Here is a 26,951-nt window from a genome sequence, read left to right as displayed (position 1 = left end):
AAATAGCCTACTTTGGAATTTGAAAGCATATATTCCTTATTTCCTCACTGGAGGATGACTGTATCTATTTGTGTCAATTTTAAAATGAGCAACAATGTAACACGCTACCCCTACTAACCCATTCCTAACTAAATTACTTACGAAACAGAAAATAAACACTCAGGATTATAATGGGCTTGGTTCAAATAGGTTGAATACCTACAAAGTGCTACACCAACACAACAATAGTAACATACAATGGCCAAACCGATGATTTTTAACTGAAAATCAGAACAAATTTACAGATAATGTATCAAATTTTAAACATTTACTTAAAAGAATTGTACACAAATTTTATTTACAATTTGACAGCCTACATAAATCAACATACAAAAGAAAATACAATTTTAAATGCAAGTTTTCCATTAGAGGAATATTAAAATACAACATTTGTGACAGCCTGGTGACTGAAATCTTAATTTTAATGAAACAATTAATGAAATGCATATTCTATTTCCAACATGCATCAAAAATGAAAAATAATATAACAACCAACCTTTGTAAACATCATAAATTTTTTAATCCTTTGAATAAAACTTATAACAATTTACCACTCACAATAATATGTTATGTAACCAATTGCTTCTAATGTGTTACAGAAGCCAATTTTCAGCAATTCCTACATTTGGATAGGAAAATAAAAAGTTGATTAAAATGCATCTTTAAATGAAGCAGTAAAAGTTTAAAGTTACTTTAATTCATGATGATAGTTGCAATAAGTAATCTAAATATAGACATCACAAGCTTGGAACCTACGGCACAACGCATTCCAGAACATGCGGGATCCAAAAATAAAATGGCAACTAGTATACCCCACTTGAATAATAATAAATAGAACATACACACTAAGAGATCAGTGAAAATGTTTCAACAGAGTATAGTCGTGATATCTGATCTTTTTTAAATCTACCAATTATGAAGCATGGCTTGTGGAATAAAAAATCTAAAATGTTGTTAATGTCTCATGCTCCACAGAAGAATCCTCTACGCAAGTCCTATTTTAAATTGAAATGTGCATCCTGTATAGGTTCAAAGTGTGTTAACAGGCACAACAATTTGTTGTTAAGGCCGCCAATGCCTTGACAGCCCTCTTCTGTCGAGTTTTCTATTTTTGAGCTATTCATGTAGAAGATAACTACATTCATAGCACAATGTCAAATGTACAAAACTTTTTTTTTCCACATCATGCTGACATCACGCTTACAATGCTAGTGTTTTTTTTTTGTGCAATGTCTGTGCTGCTACACTTATCTTAGTAATGTATAAATATAATTATAGATGCAGGCACATAATAACTAAGAATTTTATTAGAACTCAAATCATTGTACCATCAACTCTCATACTGTGACTAGAAATTACACATCTTTCCATCTGTACTGTGCATAATAGTTTTTTCAAATATCTACCACGCATCTCACTGCGTTGCACTGCACTCACTTTATCTCAATAGGGTGAAATAGTAATTCATTTCAACACAGAGTGCAGCTAAGAGTAGGCAGGAAAGACAGCTGTATTTGATTTATTTTTTTATAAATTAGAAAATTAATTTACTTTGGTAGTAAACTCTGCTTCATATAGTGTCACCAACAAAAATATCAAGTAATTTCTGCTTATTTAAAAAAAAAGTTTTAGGAATACACCAGAAAATTAATTGTATTTACAAAATGCATTAAGAAAAACTATGTACGCAATTCAATGTAAATTATCTTATTATTAATAATATAAGATAAAATAATGAACTAAAATAAATGAATAAATGCTAACAGTTACAAATTTATACTAACACATGATCTTGACTCCTAGTGTTCATAAACCATGATTAGCACTAAAAAAAATCCTACAAAACAACAAATATTTTACATGGAAATACAGAATTGAAAATGTAAAATAATGTAAAATATTAAAAATAAATGATTTTTAAGCGCACATGTACAATCAAACACACACACAAACACACATCATCCATGTGTTCAATTTTGTTTTGAAACATGACAATTAGTGACTTTTAAATATGAGCCTATGAAAAAATATTTAGAACATAATTAGGTAGTTTTATAACTACACAGTTACCCATATTTCAATTTAGAATAAGATACTTTTTTTTTTTTACACATGATGAATATCATTATGTAACAAGATATTCCTGCAGTACTGAAGTTCTATTTTTCACAATTGCTATGGACCAACATAGTCACAAAAGCAATTTAATCAATTGACTAGCTAGAGTAAGCAGGAATGGAAAAACCTTAGTCTCCTTACTACTGAACACACTCCTATTACACTGACTTACCAGCAAGGATCTAACACCACAATCTTACATACAACCTTTTCAGAAAGTCTCCATGTTTCACGAATGTTTACACATACACCAAGTATGTTAGTTCGACCCATCTTGAGACAGATGAACTTCAGTTAATTCCCCAGACTGGTCAGGCAGAGAGAGTTCAAACAAACTTAGTGCTTGATGAATAAATTCATACTGCTCAGCAGTCTGTATCATCCCTCCTCTGAAATAAGCAGAATACATCAAATATATATGTAAGTATAAATAAACTTTAAATTTAAGTTCAAGAAACATAGTTGATGTGCATTTTCCTGCATGATTTTGGATGCTGATTTGTACAGAAAATATATGTTTTAATTATGAATTCAAAGTAAGAAAAAAGTTGTACATTGGTATCAACTTATCAGTCAACTTATCATGCATCAACTGGAGCACTTGCAGAAAGAGAAAAAAATATATATTCACACAGACAGACATGCACTATAATTAATTTAATAACACAAGAAGTTCTTTTTTTACAAAGATTCAGCATTTATTAGTTGTCTGGGACGTGGGAATCACCCTTCGTGCAAGGATGGCTTACGACGAGACAATGAATGCTTGCTGGCGATCTCACAACCGACAGCAGCAGGAATAGCAGATGTGTTTACCTCGTGCAGTCTCGAAACCAGACGAGAACGACTCATGATTGGGCGTTAGATCGACAACTGGAGCGAGAACGGGCAATGCGAAATGGGAGGGAAAAGGCAGCTAATGAAGGAACTGCAAACCTCTACGACACACGAGAAAGCAAACATTCAACTAAAAACAAACACGTCACAACAAAGTTTAACGGAAACCGAATTTCAAAAAAACACCTTATAACAGAACATTTTATTAATAAAATAATTATTTATTATCTTGAAAATGATGTTAGTGCCACCTAAAAAGTAAGAATAACTAAGCCAAAGGCCTATTATGTCAAAACGCAACCTATTAAATTTTTTTATATTGTATTTTTATTTTCGGATCTTTATTCTCAAAATGTTTTCAAACATTCAACAAAAAGTACTTTTAAAAGTACTTACATGCATAATTAATAATGTAAAATGACGTTCACAGGCAAAATCTCCGTTTTGAAATGGTGGTCAACAAACATGCTTTACCTGGAAAACCTTTTATTTTGATTAACAATCACTCTTACAGGAAAAAAAGTGTATATTTGATTGGGGGTTATCCCGGAAGTATTAGGACGTCGCTTCGAGGGGTGTTAAGCTTTACAAGGATAGCAGTAACCGAACTAGGTGGAGATGCTTACCTGTCGTATCTCATCTGGCAGACAATTCCCAAGATGTCGACATTGTTCTCTCGAAGGAGCTGGTTCATGCCGATGCAGAGCGCGATGAAGCAGCCCGAGCGCCCGATGCCGGCGCTGCAGTGCACCACCACGGGTCCCGGCTGGTCCTCACAGCTGTTCCGTCGGAGTCCCTCCACCTCGGAGGCCAGGGCCAGCAGACTGCTGGCGTCCGCCGGCACCTTGTGGTCCGGCCACGAGTCGAACCAGAAGTGGCACACGCGAGCCGTCTCGTCTCCTCGCTACGCACAGTCACCACGCTACGCAACACTTACAACCATTTTACTATTATCGAGTAAAAACTTTAGTTCAATTGTTCGTAACTTGCAGTACGGTACATACAGGGCCGGCACGTCCATATAGGCAAACTAGGCAACCGCCTAGGGCGCCAAGTAGCTGGGGGCGGCGCAGCACGACACATAACAGCTGATGTAATATGTTTAATGATTATTGAAACTAGACGAAAATGGATTTTTGTAACAGTTTGGAATGTTTATATTGATAAGTAATTATTTTAAGTCCACAGTGACTTGTTATGGTTTGTAATAGTAATAAGTAAAAAAGTAAAAAAAACACAAAGCCTGCTTACATTTGATTGTTGACAAAATCTTAGGCATACGTGATTTGTTTTGAGACAAGGAAAATTATTTTGGGGTGTCCGGCGGGTTGGTTGGGCAGCATTAAGGTTTTTCACCTAGGGCGCCAATTTACCTTGCACCGGCCCTGGGTACATATGCATATAAACATATAACTGCAGCGCAGAATAAGAAAAAAAATAATAATTTGAGGCTGGAACCGAAGGTTATGAAAAAAATTGCTCAATACAAAACACAAACGAACGAATGAATAAATCAATCAGGCCTTAACATCTCGTCCACGTCCATGTCAGATCAGAAGAATCTCCAATCCCGAACTGTGATTCATCACCCTCATTAAATTAATTCTCATTGTTTTAGTCCCATTGTAATACATTATATATTTATAAAAATTGTAAATGCTTCAGGTACATATTCACAAGCACAATAATGGATACTGCATTCTCTACACTAAGCACGAGATATTATTTCAACTAATTCTATTTCTGATATTTGTCTCATTTTCCTCCCCTCATTGAACCAATTGTATTAAAATTTTGTAGCTAAAATTACTGGCGATATGCAAACATCAGAATATTTTGGCAAGAAATAAAATTTTATTCCCATACCATTCTTCTGCTTAATATTCAACCAAATTTCAAACTAACATTTTCACCCATCAAATTATGTTATGCACCTAAACCTTTATGATATTTATAATTAAGATTTAATTTTGCAACACACACAATGTATCCTGGTTTATTAGACATAATTTCCCACTTTTTCTGGAACAGAGTGCAGAAAATCCCTGCAAAATGTGTTTGCTAGTAATTTGTTTAAACTGAATGCAGGCAAAGTACATTATTAACTTCAGACACTACTCTTTGTGCATTCTCTTTTAATTTATTACATTATTTAATTTTATTGTTCAGAAATTATGTGTCAGCACTGAAACTATTTTCTGGTGTTTGTTGTGCAGTTTGTTCTTTCCTTCCTCTTATTTTAGCAAATTAAACATTTTTGTTTTCTGCACTTCACAATTTTACACATGAAATATTAGTCTTTAATAACTGTTCTGAACTGACTGTGGGTGACTGATTTGCAGCAACAATGCTGCTTGCTTCCTGTAATGTACTTCCCCCTGACTTAAAAACTTCCACACCCCACAAATAATACAGCTTGGTCCTTATGCAGAATGCTCAGGTAAGTGTCAAAAATTAAATTTGAGTTGCCTGACATGTAGGCAACGTGCACGACACATGATATGTTACCATAGTAATGCAACACAGGGGCAGAAATGTAATGCAATGGCAAAATGAACATTCAACGTAATGTACTCATGTTAAATTGTTATGGAGAAAAATTACAAACAACTACAATAGTGCACCACTCTCATTATTTACAATAACTGCTCAAAGGTTACACCATTAGTACTGGACCTCTGCAACTAACACACTATGGGTTTTGTTCAAATCTGATATTGTGAGTAACCTTTTCATCTAGGAATCAAGAAACTGGCATCAAAATGTAAATATTTTGAGTCACCCCCATCCCTACTACAATTACTAGCGAACACATTAATAAAGTTGCACAACAATACCTGAAGAAAGAGATGGCGTATGGCATATCCGTCTCTCTGCACCACATGCTTTACAACAACAGTGATGTCGCCATACAACCCCATGTTGTTTTCTTTGGTATCCGTTTCACCGGTGCCCATCGGGAAATATTGCTCGCACTTAGGTTTCCCTTGTTCCCACAGATTGGTTATCATCACAATGGCAGGTGAATGTTCTGACCAAACCATCAACCAAAAGTCAACTACTGTATGATGCAGAGGCCCTTGAGTGGCAATGTAGGCTTTATCTTCAGCATCATAGCCCTAAAACATTAAACGTAAGAACTCCCTATAGCTTATCACACAGTCAATATCATTTCATGAAGAGCATTCAATGCCATGGAAGAATTAGTATAAGTCACAAGTATGTTAACAGGTTTATACAAATGTTACATATTACAAATGTTGTATTATAACAATATTTTAAACATATTCATTCTGACACAATCCAACAGCTTAAGGGCGTATGTCCCGTTCCAGGTCATGATTTTAGATTTATATTAATCACTGATCAACTTTTAGACATTTTCAATCGTTTAACTTTCATGAAATGAAATATATATATAGTTGCATACTTTTTGAATAATTAGCTGCCAAAGTTACATTTTTAACCTTTTTGGGTTGTACAAATAAGGAGAATTTAATTTATTGCAGAACTGAAACTTTTTAGGATTAACTGCTATGCCACTGGCTACTTCAAGAAATGGTTTGCATTTCTTTCAGAAAATATTAATTAATTTTACCTGACATTTCAAAATTCTCATAATTTGTATGATCTTGACAGCCAAGAAACATGAAATGAGTTTTTGTGATAGAAATGCAAACCATTTCTTGAAGTAGCCAGTGGCATTGCAGTTAATCCTAAAAAGTTTCAGTTCTGCAATAAATTAAATTCTCGTTATTTGTACAACCCAAAAAGGTTAAAAATGTAACTTTGGCAGCTAATTATGCAAAAAGTATGCAACTATATATATTTTTCATTTCGTCAAAGTTAAACGATTGAAAATGTCTAAAAGTTGATCAGTGATTAATATGAATCTAAAATCATGACCTGGAACGGGTCATACACCCTTAACCTCAAAAAGTAAAATTTTTAATGACCTTTGATCAGAGAGTGAACTTTGATATTTGTTAAGGTATATTGTAATTAACCATTTTTTTTTGCTGGTAATATTCCAGAGTGCCACACACATATTTATTCGAATATGATTTCAGCAAGCCCAATTCAGAAAAAGATGTAGGCCTACAGCAAATAGATTATGCAGTTGAGTTTCTGGTAATCTGACTTGCACATCCGGTAATCCAACAAATAAACTATCACTTGAAATATTAGTACTGTGTGAATATTTGGTAAACATTGATAATGAATAATTTAGGGTAATTTTTTTTTTAAAGAATTTCTAATAACAAAAATGTGCACGTCAAAAGCTAATCAAAAGCAAAACTTCTGTTTAGTTGAAATTAATTTAGGTAAACTACTTGTTTAGAATCAATTTTGTTATCTAAGAAAAATAAGACTAAATATTTTATTTTAATTCTCATTCTCATTTTATTTCAATCCATCCCATCGTATAAGTTGATAGTAGGATGGTCACAAATGTAGGGTGACCTCTAATGTGAAGCAACATTGTATATAAGATGGCTGTTTTAAAATACAACCTCAAATATAATACAGCCTTAAATCTAGCACAAATGTAACATGACCACCATCATACAATAATCACTAATGTATGATGACCTCTAATGCAAAACATATCCTGTAAGATTACCTTAATATATGATAACCTCTAAAGTAAGACAACTTCCAATAAGAGACCTCCTTGAATATAAAGCAGCCTCAAATGTAAGATACAACTTAAATAAATGGAGGACCTGAAATACAAGACCGCCTTGACTGTAAGATGACCTTAAATACTTGCATAATTAGTTAAAATTTTGCTATGGTTACGCTCACAACTTCAGTTACTTGGCCTCTGAATACCACACAATTCCCGGATTTCCAAAGAAAATAAGAGCGTTAGTTATAGCATTGTGTTGCGACTATCTTCCTTGCTTTGTGGGCTGGCATTGCTTCACACCCCTTGCCTTGTTGCCAGCTCACCTGTCAGGGGAAGTTGCTGTCCCTTGCCCCCACCCCCTTACCATAAATTCATCCTCAAGGTCACATAGACTGGTGAGGTTTCTTTCAACACTCCCAACTGTTTCCTGCTACACTCCCCAAGCTTATTTTTACTGAAGCATGTTAGCTACAAATAGCCTTGGTACAATTGTAGCAACGACAGATGAACAGATAAGATACAATTATCGTTTTCACTGAAGGAGTGGTTTACCAGTCAAATTTATCATTGGCTTTGAAATCCAAATTTCAAAATTTAAATTTTTAGTTTAAAATATGGTACAAAGTCATTTAATTTAATACCCTAAAATGCTAATGAGCAAAATACATTTGAGCTTAATTTTAATTAATATTTACAATTTTCTACTACTCTGAACCAATAATACATAGAACTACATGAGATCAGCAACCAATCTTTAATATAATACAATAAACTGTGCGTTAAGCAGCCAAAATGATGTAAGTGAACGAATAGTGTGTAATGAAAGCACATGAACTATCTAGTTTACTGAGAAGGTAGGGAATTTGGAAAATTATTTCATTGCACAGTATAGCATAACACCTTCCTGTTAAAACTTTTCTCTATTTACTTTAAGTAAAACAATTATTAATCAAGCTAACCAGTTAAACATTGTAAAGTATTTTCTCATTTGGTTTGAGCTGAAAACTGGGAACTGGAAGATGTATTTTAAGAAAAAATTTAAAACTGTGAAATTTGAGTAAGCAAGCTGTTTAAATTTACGAGAAAATTCAAGATAATATTGAAATGCTCAACATAACCACTACCGATGCCATCTTGAGTTCAAAAGTTTTTGCTAATATTTTGTTTGTATCATTCCATTCCAAGAAGTTTGGCTCTTTTCAACATTTCAAAAACTTCCGTGGAACGCCTTGTTATTAACAGTGACTGACTGTTACAAATAGTTTTCTCCTGTGAAATAATAATTGGTGTTTAGCACTTAATTATTTTTTGTGTCAAATTGACTACAAAAGTAAAAATACTGTCAATACAAACTATTTTATGGTCTTAGAAAAATCACGAAATAGGATGGTATACAAGATAAGACTTTTAATGTTAACAGCCCGGGTAGTATAAATCTGGCAACAGTGCTCGCCATTTACTCTGTACTGCAATCCAAGCATGAAACAGATTATATGTGGAGTAATATGTTCACTGCAGCACTTGCCTGGTTTTTGACCACAACAGGTTACATACTCTCCTTGTGAAACATGTGCTTAACTCAGTTTTTACATAAATGTCACTTCCCGGGTTTTCGTTCTCATCTCCTCATGCGTACATAATGGCTGACCCTGCACAGTTCATAACTCTTTTGCTCATATCATATGAATCTGTTTAATAAGACTTTATTCATCAATAAATTTGCAAAGTATACTTTTTAACAATTCTTCCATGTAACTAAGTTGATAAAAGAGAAATATTAAGTAATTTTTTAGTTCAAAATTACACATTTTTCATTTCTATTTTTTTTTTTTACATTTTAGTCTTTGTTTGAATTATGAAAAAATGTATTTACAATGTGCACCCCAGAACTGATTCCTTTAGTAAGTTTGTGATTTCCTGTATTTGTTAAAACTGCACGAATGATAAGTACTATAGTTGATTCTTAGCGATATCAAAATTTTGATTCTAAGTATTTCAATTAAGAAAAAAAATATTTTATCAAACTGACTATCGCAACACTTTTTGGTAGTAATGCCCCAACAAGACTTTACCAATTACTGATTTAATTACAAATGTAAATCTAATAATTGATGACTGATTCACAATCAGCACAGCTTATTTTCACCAAGTAAATAAAAAAAGGTCTCTTCTCTATATTTTAAATCCATGTTTTATTGCAAATAATTTACTCAATTATATCAATTCATATCCCAGCTAGTATTAAACAAGAGTTTTCTTAACTCATTTTTTATTAGCATGAATAACTCAACACCTTCAAGTTGTATAGAAAGACCAGTTTCATAACATATTAAGGCAACCACATATGGTGTGTATGTTACTGTCCTCTGAAATACAAAGTAATAAAAATGTGGCTTCTGCATTGATTTAACATTTTCAGTGGATATCAAACCAGCTTGAGCCAGGAGACTTTTTGTTATGTTCACTCTCGCTTTACAGCGCAACTGCTTAGAAGCATCTACAAGTAAAGTAGCCACATGCTGCAATTTTAGCAATAAAAGAACAATAGGCGAAAAATAACCCTGGATTATATGACATATTTTAGGATTTTCTATAAATTAAGTATATCTAGTTTTCAATGTGCAAAATTCAACATTGCTGGGTTTTTAAAATTGTGATACCACTCCAGTCTTTTACCGTGAGTAAAAACTGAAGGAAAAAAAACAGAAACACAAGGAAAAAGAAAAACAAGTGTTATCCGTAATACTGTCTGTCACAGCTGTGTGGTGCTAGGGGGTCTGGCAGTAAAACACAGCTGTTGAAAGTGGCATAACCAATGCAGTTTCAAGGAAGAGCGTCCAGTCTTCCAACTAAGCTGTCTCCAACATTCTGGACCACAGATAACACAACTGCATACTTCTCCCAAATAGTTCATTCATGGTGTCCTGATGTTCCAGACAGGATGGTTACCAAAACAGGTCAATTGAACTATTAAGCAAAAAAACTGCCAGTTACAATAAATTGGTAATTGGTGCTGATAACCGGCTGAGATTTAATCATAACCAGCATCAGTAAACCACTACTTTTTAATTTTTAAAATATAAGCTAAAGAAATATTTACCAAGACATATACAACTTAATTGCATAACGAAAATGCTACGATATTTAAGTTTTAAGTAAAGGTACTTACACGCATGTAATTTGCGTTTATGTAGCCCGACAGTTCATCATCAGCGTCAGCTGTCGGCAAGTGGACGCGTGTCTTTTCATTTGGTATGACGGTGCGATACCTGTTCTTACGTCCACTGCCAGTCACAACTGCTTTGTCGAGACTGTTTGGAGGGACGTCCCAGAATTCCTTGTGCAGAGCCTGGATGTCGTGCAAAACTGACCGCAACTGACCTCGGCTGAGGACGTTTCCAGCAGAGAGCAGATATTCTTCCGTGGAGCTACAAACCCCAAGAAAACCATTTTATTCCCAAAAGATTGGTAAAACTAACAGCAAGAGAAAATCTTCAAGTGTCCACCAATTGACCCAGCTCATTAAAAATATGTTTAAGTTTAAGCATTAAAAATAGGCTGAGGGGAGGATAATTATTTCAATATAATTTTTAAAAAAAATGATTCATTCAGACAATTTCTTCTATGATCACTAATTCAGCAGAAATTTTCTAATGAACAGTAACAACTCTCAATGGTTAAAAACCATTCAAAAAGATGAAATACAAAATTCACTAAATCCAACAACTTTTTTTTTTTAAAAAGAAATTTCAACATTTTTGTGGAAACAAAAAGTTTAGGGTGAAATATGACTATTATGCGAGACAATCAACACCATTTCTGGAAACATCATGTGGTACATCATAGATTTGTAACACAGGAAACCAATATCAACATTTTGATATCTACTACTATTTAGGGACGACACAAACGTGATATGTTGTGCTGTGTGTACAACACACAATTTATACAGCTTTTATCTTTATATTTTCAGTTATTTAGTGAAAAAGCGAAATGGTTTTGTTTACAAGATAAGACACTGACCATTTTTTTAACTAGGGTTTATGTTACTTTTATATCATTATGTGAAATGACACTAAAATGTTCTTTGTTTTCAAGTTCACAAAAACTTTGTTCTCAGAAATTGTCTGAACAAATGTGCAAAATATTACAGTATTTGCCTATCTTATTGTTTGTTTGGTTAAACTTTGCATTAGTAACTGTACAGTTAAGGCCAATAAATGTTAATGGTATGAGAAGTAATCTTAAAATGTGTTTTATGTATTTTTAGCCAATTTTTTTCTAAATTCTCTGGAACCTAAAATATTCTTTTAAAATAATAATAATAATAAAAGACTTAAAAAATTAAAATTTGGTACGAATATTTAACAAAAGCCAATTTTTTACACTGACTTTTGCACTGTTGCTATGTTTTAACACTGAAATTGTGCATTGATTTTGCCATATTTTAACACTACTTTTGGACAATTTTATTTACAGTTTTCTGGGAACCATATCAATGGTTTAAATCCCCATCATGTAATATTTCACTAAGGGCAATTTAGTTGACATCATGCCTTTAAATGTGTACACATATAAAACAATACATACAATATATAAAAACATGCCCTCCCCACCCAAAATTCTGCTGTAAACAGACCTGAGGTTTAATGTCCCCTGTCATGTTAAGCATTTACTTTTTACTAGCTGATTTATGATTTTTGAGAAGAAACACACGTAAGTGTGAACACCACTCAAGTAAATATGGTTACTCATTTGGCAAAAAAGTAACTTTAGCTGAAACTAGTGTCTTTCTGCTATACTGAAATCCCATTTTAATGTGAACTGTTTTCTCCTAGGAACTCATGAAAAAGTGATCTCTCAGAAGTATAAGACAATTCTTGACACGTTCAGAACTTACCACTCCCTGGTAGGTGTGATCACAGTGGACAAATTTTCTTGGCTGTGGTGCAGATCAATCGTGAGGCTTGCACTCGATCCACGTCGTTCCAACAAACCTTTTGTTTTGATTCGAATTGGTTTCTCTGATGAAATTTCTTGACGTGTCATTACTTCAGGAAGGGTTGAATATTTACAAGGCTGGATGCCCGCTGAATCACAGAGTGGGTTCAACACTGGATGCGATATCCATTGCTGATGACCAGTGCACGAAGTTGTGGATGCAATGTTCCCACCACTCTTCTTGCTTGACAATAATTGGTTTTTCACCCACAAGAGGATCTGCAGAACAACCGCAAACAGTTGTGATGTAAGTCTGAATAATACTTATAACCAGAAAGTACTGCTAACCTTCCTGGCCAAACACTGTTTTGCTTAATAACTTTTTTTTAATAATGTTCGCAGGCTTTCACGGCCATTGTCTGAAGTAGCTTGGCTTCTGGGTTGTAGCAGTGTCCTTGGCAAATAATCCACAAACGTTTCGGTAGGTAACTGCTCCCTGATGATGGTGACTGCAATGCCGACTGAAACGTTGGTGAATTATTTGCCAAGGACACGGCTACAACCGAGAAGCCAAGCTACTTCAACTTTTATTTTTGTTTTGTTTAGCATTATGTCAGATCAATCTGCAACTATGCTGTATGTGGTTGTGGTAACTTTAAGTCATGGTGAAAACATCGCATTAATGTAGGAAGAAGTCAAATTTAATACATGGGAAATGTTTTTATTTGAAATAAATATGTACTAGCAGGCAGTATTCATCTGAGAATAATTGTGCGGGTGAAATGATGCCAGGACAGGGAGAAGGAGTAGAGGGGAGTCTTCAGGGGGGCGAAGCCCCTGGCCGTCAAACTCAATACCAAAGTAAGGAACTGATGCAGCTGAATACATTTGTAGTTTATAAAATTACTAATTTAAGTTTAAGCCGAGTGCACAGAAGTGGTATGCTGTGGAGCCTGTAATGTTTTGCAACATGCACTTATATTTTGGAAGCTTTAAAATGTCTTGAAAGCTGTGTCTGCTACTACAATCAAACCTCATTAATACGAATCCGCTTAGTACGAAATTCCCGTTTATGCGAAGGACTTTCACAGTCCCAGAAAATAAGGTATGCTTTCCTATGTTATTCAGTACTTTTAATACGAAATACGGTTAATATGAATTGCGAAGTTGTTTTGATCCCTTAAGTAGCTGTTAACGTGTATAAGTAAACGGTTAATACGAATTTCACAGCCGAAGTCTAAAGTAAATCAAGTCTTCATAACCGTAATGTAAACAAACGTGTCTCCAAAGATAGATGTATGTATCCTACAGCACAAAATGGTCGAAAAACAAGATGAAAAGTTCAACTCTAGTGGCGATGTTAGTAACTAAACTAGAAAAGATGCCATGTTGTAAACGGAAAACGAAAAGGAAAGTACTCTATACCTTATTAATCTTAGTCGTCGGAAGTGTACATACCTAGAAGTTTAAACAATCTATGGAAAAAAGTTCTGATATTTTCCATTGTTCACGCACGTGTGTCTTAACCTCAATTTTGAGTGTGAGTTGTTTTGTAATATGACTGCGAAACGTAAACGCAACGACTTTACATTGAAAGTTAAAGTTAAAATTATCGAGGAAGTAGACAATGGAGAGAGAACGAAAACTGAAATTGCGAGAGAATTTAACATCCCGCAATTGTCGTCGTCGACAATACTAAAAAATCGTGAAAATATTGAATCGGCTTTTGCGAATTCGTGATAATTATCAACAAGAAAAAGAATGCGAGGCCCAAAACATCAAGAAATGGAAGCTACCTTGTTGCAGTGGTTTGAAGAAATGCGTGCAGCAAACTTGCCTATTTCTGGACCTATGATTCAAAAGAAGGCAGACTACCTAGCATTGAGGTTAGGAATTTCAGACTTCAAGTTCAGCAATGGTTGGCTACAACGGTTTAAGGATCGCAACAATCTTGTTGGCAAAACTATGTGTGGGGAGATCGGCAGCAGTAGATACGACCAAAGTTAAAGATTGGATACAGACTGCTCAACCAATATTTGATCAGTACTGGCCTTTGATACGCTTTGTAATGTGGTAAACAATGCTTATAAGAAAAAAATAGTGCAAACCAGAATTGATGCTTTTTTTTAAACCAAATGTTTGAATAGAAAATGTGTAATGATTTCAAGTTTATTGAAGTTTGTATTATGATTTATTCTGTGTTTCATTGTGTTTGTTTTCTTCAGTGTTTACAAATTGTTATGCATGTAGTGAAGCCAGCTTATACTACCAATAGTGTACGTATATAATTTTCTTTATGGTTGTACATATAGGCATTTAAAGTTCAATCAATTTTTTTTGTCGTGATAACCCAATAGTTTGGTTAATACAAACCCTCGTTATTACAAAGTGCTAAAATTATGGTCCCTTCAGGTTTGTAATAATGAGGTTTGACTGTAATCTTTATTAAGAATTAAAATGCCATGTCAAATAAGGCTAGATTATGATTTCATGAGACCAATATGTGAGTATATGGTAAATGAACTGGTTTCATGTATGGCCAAATTTACAAATTTTTTATACAACCTTTTTAATTCAAAAGTGGAAGTACCCCTTTTTAAATATAATGAAATACTGTATGGTACTAATCAACATAATCTATATTTTTTGAATTAACATTAAAATAAATTACATTTTATTTATTTTTTTAATTCAAAAGGCTACATCAAGGAAACTTGACACACATTTCCAAATGGAAGATAACACTTAAATGATAAAAATATTATCTTTCAAATAATTAGCCCACAACAAAATACCTTCGATTGCTCCAGAGATAGAGCAATTCAAAATTTTGCTGAGAAATGTTGCCTGGAGCACCATTTTTGGCAACTTGTTTCTCAAGCCAGCAATATTTTGAAACAAAATGAAAAATATGGGTTTCTTACTTTTCTCTGATTTTAAAATATATTATGTTAAATTTAAAAACATGTCACTATGAACATAGGTATTTTTCCTTGCCTGCCTGAATTGATATGGACTGCACCATAAACATAGTTATAACATGCAGTGATTTATGGCTACATGGAATTTATTTAAATATCAAGTATTTGTAAAACCAAATTTACATCACTTCAATCGAGGTCCTACAATATGAAGTTATAAAGCTAAACTAAATGTGGGTTTAGTAGCAAAAAAAATTGTCTAAATAAAAATAATACCCATTCAAAAAAACCTTAATTTATAAATGCATAAAATAATTATTCTATAATACATAAATATAAAGCATGCAAGTGCACAACACACTCAAATTCATAAAAATAGTTAAAAACTATAGTGAGCAAGTTGCTTACAATGAATGTGATGGTCAGAAGACCGATGGAAGCAAACAGGACCACGAACACAGGCAGTTGCCAGTCCGCCCACAAAGAGTTAGGCTGACTCCATGTAACTAAAACATCACTTGATGTCTCGTCCAAGTCGCCGTTTGTTGTCACGTTATCCTTCCCTTCATTTTTGTCCATTTTTGAGGTGTTTTCTAAACAAAACAGTTTTATAATAAAAAATCAATTAAATAAAAAAATTCATTTCATTTTTAAAACTAAATCGTCTAAAACTAACAAACTTTTAATGCTTTTAAATATAGCAGAACTGTTATTTTCGGAGTATTAACATTTTATTTCAAAAGCAGTATGTAAGTGTATTTATCCACCAGACTGCAGTCATGTGTGTGTATATATATATATATATCTTTTTATTATTTCATTGTTATAAATGTCCCAAATTTAAATACGTACATATGCAACACGTAGGTTACAATTCCAAATTGATAAACATTCTAGAAGAGCACGAAACAAGCATTCTTATTAACTGCGAAATTGTTTCACCTGCCTGCTTTGGTGATTATATTAATTGTTACCTATTTAGTTTTCTCTTAGTTGCCTCAATAAAACTATCACCTCGAATATTCAGAAAATGAATCAAGTTTTTGGTGGACATAGGTATGTTGTATTCAATCCCTAAAACACTTGGAGAAGATGAACTCGAATATTTCAGCCCCTTAAAGTATCTCATGTGAGATCTTAATTTCAAACACTGATGTTTAGTGGATTCAAAATGCATTCTTTTACAACAGCCCATCGCAAGGAGGCAGCGTCTGGCACAAGAGCTCTCTAATGCAAGGGTGCCAAGGACAACAATGCCTTGTGCATTGCCAGACTCTTTGCCTCCACATGCCAGGCACCATGTCAATAACATGCCTCCAGGGGACTTCAAGTAGTGACCCTATCATGTTATGGCGAAACATTAAAAATAAAGTCTCTCTGCACGTATCTATTCTACTTACAGTACAGTGTACAAAATTATTAATTCATAAGAACACCAGAAAAAACATACAATTTAAACATTTTCACGGGGAAAATAACACGTGAAAAATCAAAACCATGAAACGGCACTAGCATGGGAAAAGCAATCCCTCTTCAGTGCTATTCATATACACATCTTGACATCTTTAATAAACCTTGAATAGTTTGTGAATGACAAATTAACAACCAGGAGCTCGGCACACAGTTTGCCTTTTTTTTTATTTTTCTCCTTTACACATAAAAAATACACTGTAACTCATGCTGCAACTAAACTAAACTTTTGCCAAGTAAATGACAAAATAACAGCTTTGCATTGTAGGTATGCATTTAGTTAGTACATACTATCATAGATCTAAAATATAACAATTCTTGATGGTTGGAAATATATTTTATTGAAATGAAAAATCCATAGTCATAATGCTACACTGTTAATTAGATCAAAACCTCCCTAATGTTTCTTACAAGATTAAAGTTTTTTTAACATTTACAAATGTCTCCCTTTGGTTCATATGTTTTGCAGCCATAACGATAAGCTACAGAATAAATTTAAAAAATACTCTTGTAAATTTCATAAGTTAGTGAAATGTTAATGAAAGGTGAATTTGTGCTAGTATCTCTGATATTTATCTTTGAAACAAATTGCACAGATTTAAAAAAAAACTTGCATTCGAAAAATACCTGCTTGTGAATTATTCTTGCAATAAATTTAGGAACTTAAAGCATTCAACCTTTCCATAAACTGTAAGAAATGGTGGACACATTTATTTAACTGTTTCACTGAACAATTCATATGAAAATAATGAATTAAATATTTTTTTTACACTCAAATAATATATATTCACTATATCAGCAAAGACTTTTATTTTCACTAAGTCTTTGAAGTACTAATATATTAATTGCTGCATGCACATAATAGAAAAAAAAAAAATTAAGGTAGGATATAAACTTGTATAATTATGCACAGATACACTGAAGTAGTTGGATATTGTTTGTACTTGATTGTTTCAGCCATGTCGGCCATGAACATGACACATTAGTGATCACTGCCACTGAAGACCCAGACTTTACAGCACAAAAACTAAGCATAAAAGTTTTTAATAATCAAACATTATTAACTGCTACAGCTTTTATTACTAGTATGATAATCAAAAGCCAACAAACCATATAAGTAAACAATTTCTAGAAAATATCTCATTGAGAAGATTGTTGTTTCAGTTTCTACATTTTACAAAAAAATTAATGAAAACCCTGTTACAAAAATAAATTTTGTTCATATCTCTTTGCTCACTGTGGTGTTAATCTAATAGACAAAAAGTTGTAAAGACATGCAGTAATCAATGCCTTATTGTTCCTCACACCTCTTATATGTAAGTGGTATTTAATTCAAAACCTCATTATTAAAGGCACAGCATACTTAAGCATGATCAAAAATCCTTAAGCAAAATTGCTATCAATACTCTAAATATATGCAAAAAAATTTATAGTGATTTAAAAGCACCAAACTTGCTAACTAATAAAATATAAATTGCAACACCTCAAAGAAAAATCTTATACTTTTCGAGAACATGCCACACATCAACACACAAGATTACCTTCTTTATCGTCAACCAATGAGTACAAGTACTGACGCTCATTCTGTATGGCTGGATGCAGGACATGTGAGTTCTGCATGCCAACAGCATGCAACTGGCAGCGCGGCAATCAGCGAGTCCCACCAGACAATACTGCCTGCGTGCAGTGCTTTCATCTACATTTTGTACTAAACTTGAAACTTCTCCACTGCCGACGCTTGGCAACCTGCAACAGTAGAATAATAAGCTGGATAAATTATAATTAACAAATGGTGGGCATAATTGAAGGCAAAGAAAGATTTTGCATTCCATGGTTAAATTTTTAAGGTACACTTCAAGTACACTTTCTTCACAATAAGGTAGTTTTAGAAACTTGATGATGCTGCCAACGTGAATCACTTGAGCAAATGATTCTTTCTTATGCGCCAGAAAATGGAAGTTGAATATGTACAAGTAATTTCCTACTTAAGGCAACAGAAACAGTTGGGAATAATATCAGAAATTGTATAAATGATGTATTAATTTCCCAGTTATTTATTGAGTGACTATAAGAAGATAGGGTGCAATGAAATTAAACTTTCTAAGAACATCAACAATGTGAGAATGAATAATCAATGGATTACTCTAACTTTCTAGTGTTTTAATTTGTATGTCACTGTGGTAAATAAAGAAAAAACAAATCTTACGTTCAATAATGTATTGTGTGTTTTTATGTATCGTGCACACCCCTGTAATCTCTCTTCAGAGTGTTGGTGTGCATGTCACAATTTATAAATAAATAAATAAATAAATAAATAAATAAATAAATAAATAAATAAATAAATAATAATCAATTAATACACAAATTCCTTAATGGGATTACTATTCAGGGTAAAACAGATCATTGATAACTATTATTGGTTAAAATAGCGGTTGCAAACTTCTTTATAAGAATTGGTTGTAATAAACATATATAGGGACATACATAATTCAGTATGCACATACATACTTAGACCACTACAAGTCATAACCCTTGATAAGTGCAATTCAATGTACAGGATGTCCCAAAAGTCCCGCATCATAGGCAATTAAACTGCAAGTGTTTTTTTTCATGTTGCAGGTGAACCATGCTGACTAAGGAAGAGCGTGTTGCGATTATCCTGCTCTGTGGAAGAGGGATACTCCTAGAGAGACGTGGCAACACATTTCAATGAGATGTACCCTGAACGACAGCCAGTGTCGCAAAGCACTGTTAGCCGCCTGCTTGAAAAATTCAAGGAAACAGGAAGTGTGGCTGATGCAACCAGATCTGGACGACCAAGCACTTCAAGAGAGGTGCAGGAAACTGTTTTGGCGAGTGTTGTAGCAAGTCCCAAGAAATCCATTCGACGAACCAGCTTGGAATTAGGTGTTCCTCGGTCAACCGTTCAGCGAATTCTGAAAAAGCACAACTTCCACCCTTACAAGTTGCAATTGTTGCACCACATGTCGGAAGATGATCCGGACCGACGTGTGGAAATGTGCAATTGGTTTCTGGAAAAACTGGAGCAGGACGAAGACTTCTTGTCCACAGTGATGTTCTCCGATGAGGCAAACTTTTACGTGAATGGTGAGGTGAACCGCCAAAATGTGCGCTACTGGTCCGACGCAAATCCACATTGGAATACCGATGCCAAACAACAAGGGGCTGCCCGGATTATGGTGTGGTGTGCTTTATGGAATGACCAAGTCGTCGGCCCTTACGTTTTTGAGGGAACTGTCACAAGTGAAAAGTACCTGAACATGTTGGGAAATTCATTGATGCCTGATTTGCACATAATTGGTGCTAAACCTCAATGGTTTATGCAGGATGGTGCTCCTCCCCATTATGGCGCGCAGGTTCGTCATTGGTTAGACGACAACATTCCACAGTGGATTGGCCGAAGGGGAACTGTGGAATGGGCTCCTCGATCTCCGGATTTAAACCCAATGGACTTTGCTGTATGAAGATATCTCAAATCCAAAGTGTACAGTGTGAAGATCAGGGACATACACCATTTGTGTGAGCGAATTACTTCCGAATGCCGCGCTATGACGCCAATTGTGGTACAAAACATTCTGCGAAACATGAAAGATCGCCTGCAGCTGTGTTGTGAGCTTTCAGGCACTCACGTGGAGCACATTTTATGAATTGTTTCACACTACTGTAACAAGTTAGTGTTCTTCCTATGATGCGGGACTTTTGGGACACCCTGTATAATAACAACCACATTATGTCTACCAATAAGAATTGTACTGGATTAGCTTACTAATGGACTAGCAGTTCTGTCGGGCACGTTTTAAGATATACAAACATTCTGTTGTAAACTAAACAGTATTCAAGGAATCCATAAACTGTATAATTATAGATAAGTTAGCAGTGTAACTCAATCCATCATAATAGATTTCTGAATGTAGATCACGACGTTATATAAGATAGTCCAAATTATAAAGCTCAATAGAACCCAAAAATTAATTCCAGAGACTTCTGGAGAAATAGGAAAGTCAATTTAATAGTCAGTTTATGTGGCAAAACTTAATAATGTAGAATTCAAGAATCATTAAAATATTAGTTAACTGTCTTGTATGAAGCTAGTCCTTTAAATCAATGTCCTTCTTAACCAAAAAGTCATGAATTTTAAGAAGTTATCAAGCTTAATGAAGTTCTACACTTACTGTGAATTTGTAGAAACATCAAACACTAAGTTCTCTGCATGGTGAATACTATATGAACCAGATAAACAACATAATTTCATTGCCGTTAGATTCAATACATGTTGTAGCTTCCAAGTTTTATTATACTGAAGTAAAAACATTATTTTTAATAATGTCTCTCCAAAGAAAGTTCACCAAATCAAAAAAACTCTGTTACTCGTAACTGCTATCTCGCAGCATATTAGTGGGAGTAGCAGAAACTCTAGATCCATCTCTCTACCAGATAGTATGATAGCATTGATGAAATATGGTATGAAATAAAATATAAATAAATATGTCTGTGGCGGTTGCATCACAGATTGCCGCTTCTGCAAAAGATGACAAACTAACAACACACTGAACTGCCACTTGGTCGTAATTTTTTTTCTTTCGCACTCTATTGGTAACAGTCGAAATCGTCGAATTATATACTCATTGCTAGGCAACAATAAAAAAAAACTTGTGCAAACTCATGTAGATACTTTGAACACGACACGGTAGAAGGGACATCAACAAATTGCGCAGATTTGCAAATCGTCATTGCAGTTTTTCCCGTGCTTTCTGATGGCAACTGTACACATCTTCTTATAAGCTGCTGCTGAGACGTTAATCTTGAAGATGGGTCAGGAACAAACAGGGCATAATAGTAAGATCTCTTACTTTGAGTGAGGTGGCGCGTACCAGTATAAGTGCACATGTGCAACAATAAGCTGTCGTGTACATCAGCGATGACAGCAGCGTCCACTACTGATGCTGTACCATGTTGATGACAACCCTTCTGGCAACTCCGGGAAGCCTGATCTCGGCGTGACCGGTGGCAGCAAGGTATCCAGGTGTCTCACCCGATGTGTCTCTGGGATGGATGCCTGTTTTAAAGTTGAAGTCACTCTGGCCCATGGAGGCATTAGTCTCTGGAGTGGGTGTCTGTTATAAAGTTGAAGCCACTCTGGTTCGTCTTGCAGACGGCCGCCAATTATAAGGAAGAAACCGCTGGCACGGACATACCGTATTGCAGTATAACCAGACGTGTAATGCAGCGCCACTCCATCACTTGGAAGGACCGGAGCGCAGTCCAGTCGCGATGGCAGTCGATGGTCCTATCAATGACCTGCCATGGCTACTGTAGCACCTGCCAGACTCCAGGATCCATCGTTCCCACTTTCTCCTTACTTTCATGCATCTCTTACGACGTCCAAGAATCCCTGCTCCGTAATAGCCTACGTCGAACTAAAAGAGTATACACTCAGACACTTAACTGACGTGCCATCTAACACTCTTGCATGTGTTAGAAATCTGCTTGCTCCCAAACTTCTGTTCTTAAAGTAACCAGAACAAATGTTATAAGTATCCATTAACTTTATTAGAATTAACCATTTAAATCTATCTGATAAGATAAAATACATTTTAACACATAATAATAGTCATTGCTTGACTAAGTAAAAGTCACTTATTTGTGGTGTATCATTAATGTTTCAGTATTTTTATCAAAAACAATGGTTTTACACTTGCCTATAGCCAGTCATAGTCTTTGGCTTTCGATAACATTTTTACTAACATTAACAGGTCAGTTTTAGTCATTAAGAAAAACAGTAAATTGTATTTAATCATAGATTACTTTAAAGTTTAACTTTAAATTATCTTACTGAACATTTTTTTTTTATATATTTATAGTACAATATTATTGTATTATTATTTGTTAGTCTGAAGTGTAGTCACGGCTTGTTATTGTTTTTATGCCCCTCTGGTTTGTACAAATATTAATATAACTATTTAATGCTATATAGAGTTGCTTTGTCTTGTATGTGTCTAGTATATGTTAGAGGAACCTCTTAGAATGAAATTTGTTGAACAATCAGGACCTGTTTACATTGAAAATTTGAGGACCTTTTGACGCCCCCGTACGCCCCAAGGGAGCGTCGCAAACCGCGAACAACCGCCGGGAATTACCTGGTATAGTGTATCGCCATCCGACATATCAGAAAAATAGGTTACGGCACACAGTTCACCAAACCTCTCGGCAATCAACACCGGTATAAAAAAAACAGGGCTTAAATTAAACAGCGAAAGAAAGGAATTTGCTTGAGAAAGCACAACTTTTGCGGCAAGTACGACAAAACATTATTTATTAATCTGAACCTCTGAAATCAAACTATTACAAGCATTAAAAGAATATAAGCATTCGCCGGTACATATTAACTAAATCGGGCCCGATGCTATAAACTAGATATATATATATTCATACCCAGCACATGATAAGGAAATATGAAAATCCCCTAAACTTAACATCAGTTACAATAGACACCTTATAGTGATTTAAAATCTCTGATACACCAAGTTCGAGCTAGTTAACACCTTCCTTGTTACGCGACGTGCTCAATTGTTCGGGGGACGGGTACCCTTAAAACGTTCAACGCGAGTCTCTACCATTTGAATTTCATCATAAGTTTCAATTATTTACTTCACGTGTCCATATCATAAAGTTGTTAAATGTGGCTGAGGAGAAACAGACCTCCGACGTAAAATAACACTCTCAGGCTTGACGTAATTATTTCTGCCACCAATCTCTTGCAGCATAACCCCGTTGCACAAGGGGAATCACAAGGGAAGTCACTCACGTATCGGCTCGTCGTCTCCGTTGGATTAGCGAATCCTCGCTAAACCCCACTGGTCCTCAGGCCAGTCGGTGCTGACGGCTATACTAGCCGGAAGGAGCCTCGTTCCGCCGCGATAGTACCGCGACTATCTTCTTGACGAGCTTTACAGCTACTCTTCCACACAGATACCAACGAGTTATTCTGCTGCCCAAGCCGGCCCCACACTCGCAAAAGTCATTTTTTGCGAGGCCGCTTGCGCGGACCACCTCACACACCGGCCCGTCGTCCAGAACAGCTGATCGCCTGCCTCCCCTCCCTTCCTTCAAAGAAGGGAGGGGAAAAAGTCTGTCTCCCTCGCGCGCATGCGCGCTGTGCTCGTGATTTGTTTCATTTTACCCCGATCACCACTTGTCCAACTTTGCTATGTCGCATTAATAATTAAAATAGTTTTATACAAATATATAACTACATTATAAATATAACTAATAAACACAATTAATTAATGATATTCTCACTAACTGTTACCAGGTGATCCCGGGTGACACTAGCGCTGAAAAACGTTACCAATATTTCAAAAATACCGCCGTACGGATAACACCAATACTCACATAAACTATACTAAAGGAAAACTATAATATAAACTTCCTTTTAATTTCCTTGTAAAACGGTACCCCGAGAAAGGGGTACACTTTATAACCAAAAGTACAATGCTTTCAGAAATGGTAGGTATAGATTTTGTATCAAGGTGCTTATTGGTGAGGGGTACTCTGGGCTTATTGTTTAATATCACATAAACACTGAAAAAATAATGAGCAAATACATTGGATAATAATACAGGATCACTCAAAAATACATAATTGATTTTAAGTGAAATTTGCTCATAATTGCGGTTGTGGAATTTGTGATCACAAATTTTTGTTGTTTTCAGGATCTTGTGAAGTACTTAATAAAAACAGCAAGCTTTATGTACCACAGAATCAAAATATACAGGGACATGATATCAGGATAAAGGGATAAACTTGGATATGTGATAAGGAATTTTTACCCAGAAGAGTCCCCACTCCGCTGATGGGCAAACGGAGTAAGCGGTGAAACAGCTCCAGTACTAGCCTAGAAAGCTAGTAGAAATTGGATGCATTTCGGCCAGATAACAGAATCTCTGGGTTGGTACTTACATATCAACGCCACCGCAGCTATTGTGAATGATCAATTAGGTAAGGTTAGCTACATTAAAACAACTTTCAAATGTTGTGGACGTTGGTTGGGTTAGTATAGCTACATTAAAATATTATAAAATATTTCTTATGGTTGCTTAGGAATTACGAATTTATGATTTAGCTATCCTGACCTAATCAACCGTTCACATGATTTCATAGTATTTTTTTATCCTGATCACACTGTCTTAAATTACATTTCCAAAACTTACGTTTACCATAATCCAAAATATAACTGTGCGCGCGTGCGAACAACAAGATTGCTCTTTATTGGCGCATTAGCGCAACTTCTGCTGTGATGGCGTTAATACGTAAGTACCTCTGAGTTTTACGAGGGGTCCCCAGAGATGTGATAGACTTGGACAAGCACCCTATGATACTCTTGGGATGGGGATTCCTTTGAATCAACCACAGGTTAGCTGGATGGGTAAAGGGGGAATGGGTGGCAATGATGCTGGGATGGGTAGCCTCAGCCTCTCATTGTAGCTGTCGCCCAAACACCTCCAGGTCACGATGAATTAGCACATCTATTTCCCTATGGCTCTAGGGGGCCCGCATCAGAGTCATCACGAGCAGTCTTGTTTGCTCAACACTCTGTCTAAGTACATTACAATTTTTTGTAGCCTTGTTTTAAGTTGTAGTCTAAAGATAATAATACTGTAGGGGTGCCAATCTAAAGAAAAAGGCAAAACCCAAAAATGGATTCATTCAGTTGCTTGTTTTGTTACTAATTATAATAATGACGCACACGCAGATATTTTCAAGAACTTCACATGGAATTAATGATTTTAAGTTCGGCTGTGCAATGACTCGACCACCCCCATACTTGAGTCCAGGTACCTACATGTTTGATGGTATTTTTGGGTTAACGGATGTAAACTTAATGAAAATATTACCTGTAATGTAAACATAGTGACGTAAATTTGTTTTGTGCTTTGATAGTGTAGCCGATGTTTAACGAGAGATATCCCTCATTACCACTATACTAATTAATTGATATTAGCTGCAACATGATCCTGTGTTTTTCCAGAGATCCTTAGGAATACAGCATAGCCAAGAATATTCCTAAAAGACAGGAATGTTTAATGTAAGTACGTTACGGTCGGTGCCAAGACTGTTTTCAGCCCTACTCTGTTTTCCACCCTAATTGTACCTTATTAGGGTGGAAAACCAATTGAGGTGGAAAACTATCTTAGTCCCGCCCTTAACAATACTTACATTAAATATGCCTGTCTTTGAGAAAATATTCTCGGCTACGATGTATTCCTAAGGATCATGTTGCAACTAGTATCAAACAGCAGAGCGGCGACAACAATATCAGGGATAACTCTAGTTGAAAACAGTCTCAACTCCGCTTAAAACATAAAACCAATTTACGTCTCTACATTTACCTTCCAGGCATTAGTTACATTAATTTTAGACCGTCCTTTAAACCGAAAAAAAAGAAAAACGTTTTTCGCATGTGGCTGGGATGTTTACCGGGACTCGAGCATATCAGCGGCCGCGATACCATACAGGTAAACTTAAAATTGTAAATTAACGTGAAGTTATTAACAATATCTCAATGCACCTATAGTACAAACAAAGAGTTGAAATAAGGAACTGAATAAATCAATTTTCGGGTATTTGCAACACTACAATATACAATAACTTCTTTAACATATCATTAAAGCAATTATTCAATGGATGATTTTACATGGATTAATAACTGCAATCCTAAATCTTATTTTCTGGATAACATAACCAATCTAAATACATAAATTCAACTTACCTGAAGCAGCAATTGTTTCTTATATCGTGAGTTGCAGGGTCTCATTTTTGCCAAATCGTATCGTTGAAAAGTAATTATTATTGTGCATTTTAAAACAATGGTATTTGCTACATTTTAAAATTTCAGATTTATTATAAATACAATTACACTAACAAAAACACTCGCCATTGGTTCAATGACAGCCCCTGCCCGCGGCCGAGCA

General features: G+C 35.1%; 1 protein-coding gene across 1 annotated transcript; it reads right to left on the bottom strand.

Moving 5' to 3' along the window:
* Window positions 1-311: 311 nt before the first annotated feature.
* On the bottom strand, window positions 312-26,951 carry LOC134529857 (tyrosine-protein phosphatase non-receptor type 5-like). Its single transcript, XM_063364372.1, has 8 exons — window positions 26,750-26,951; window positions 18,501-18,705; window positions 15,898-16,082; window positions 12,528-12,847; window positions 10,797-11,055; window positions 5,832-6,113; window positions 3,621-3,898; window positions 312-2,546 (listed from the first exon to the last, which is right to left on the bottom strand). The coding sequence occupies exons 2-8, from the start codon at window positions 18,577-18,579 to the stop codon at window positions 2,417-2,419; spliced, it is 1,533 nt and encodes a 510-aa protein (XP_063220442.1). The 5' UTR covers window positions 18,580-18,705; window positions 26,750-26,951; the 3' UTR covers window positions 312-2,416.

This window comes from Bacillus rossius, chromosome 2 (genome assembly GCF_032445375.1).
Source record: "Bacillus rossius redtenbacheri isolate Brsri chromosome 2, Brsri_v3, whole genome shotgun sequence".
In the NCBI taxonomy this organism is placed as follows: Eukaryota; Metazoa; Arthropoda; class Insecta; order Phasmatodea; family Bacillidae; genus Bacillus; species Bacillus rossius.
This window is presented reverse-complemented; position numbering and strand designations above follow the sequence as displayed.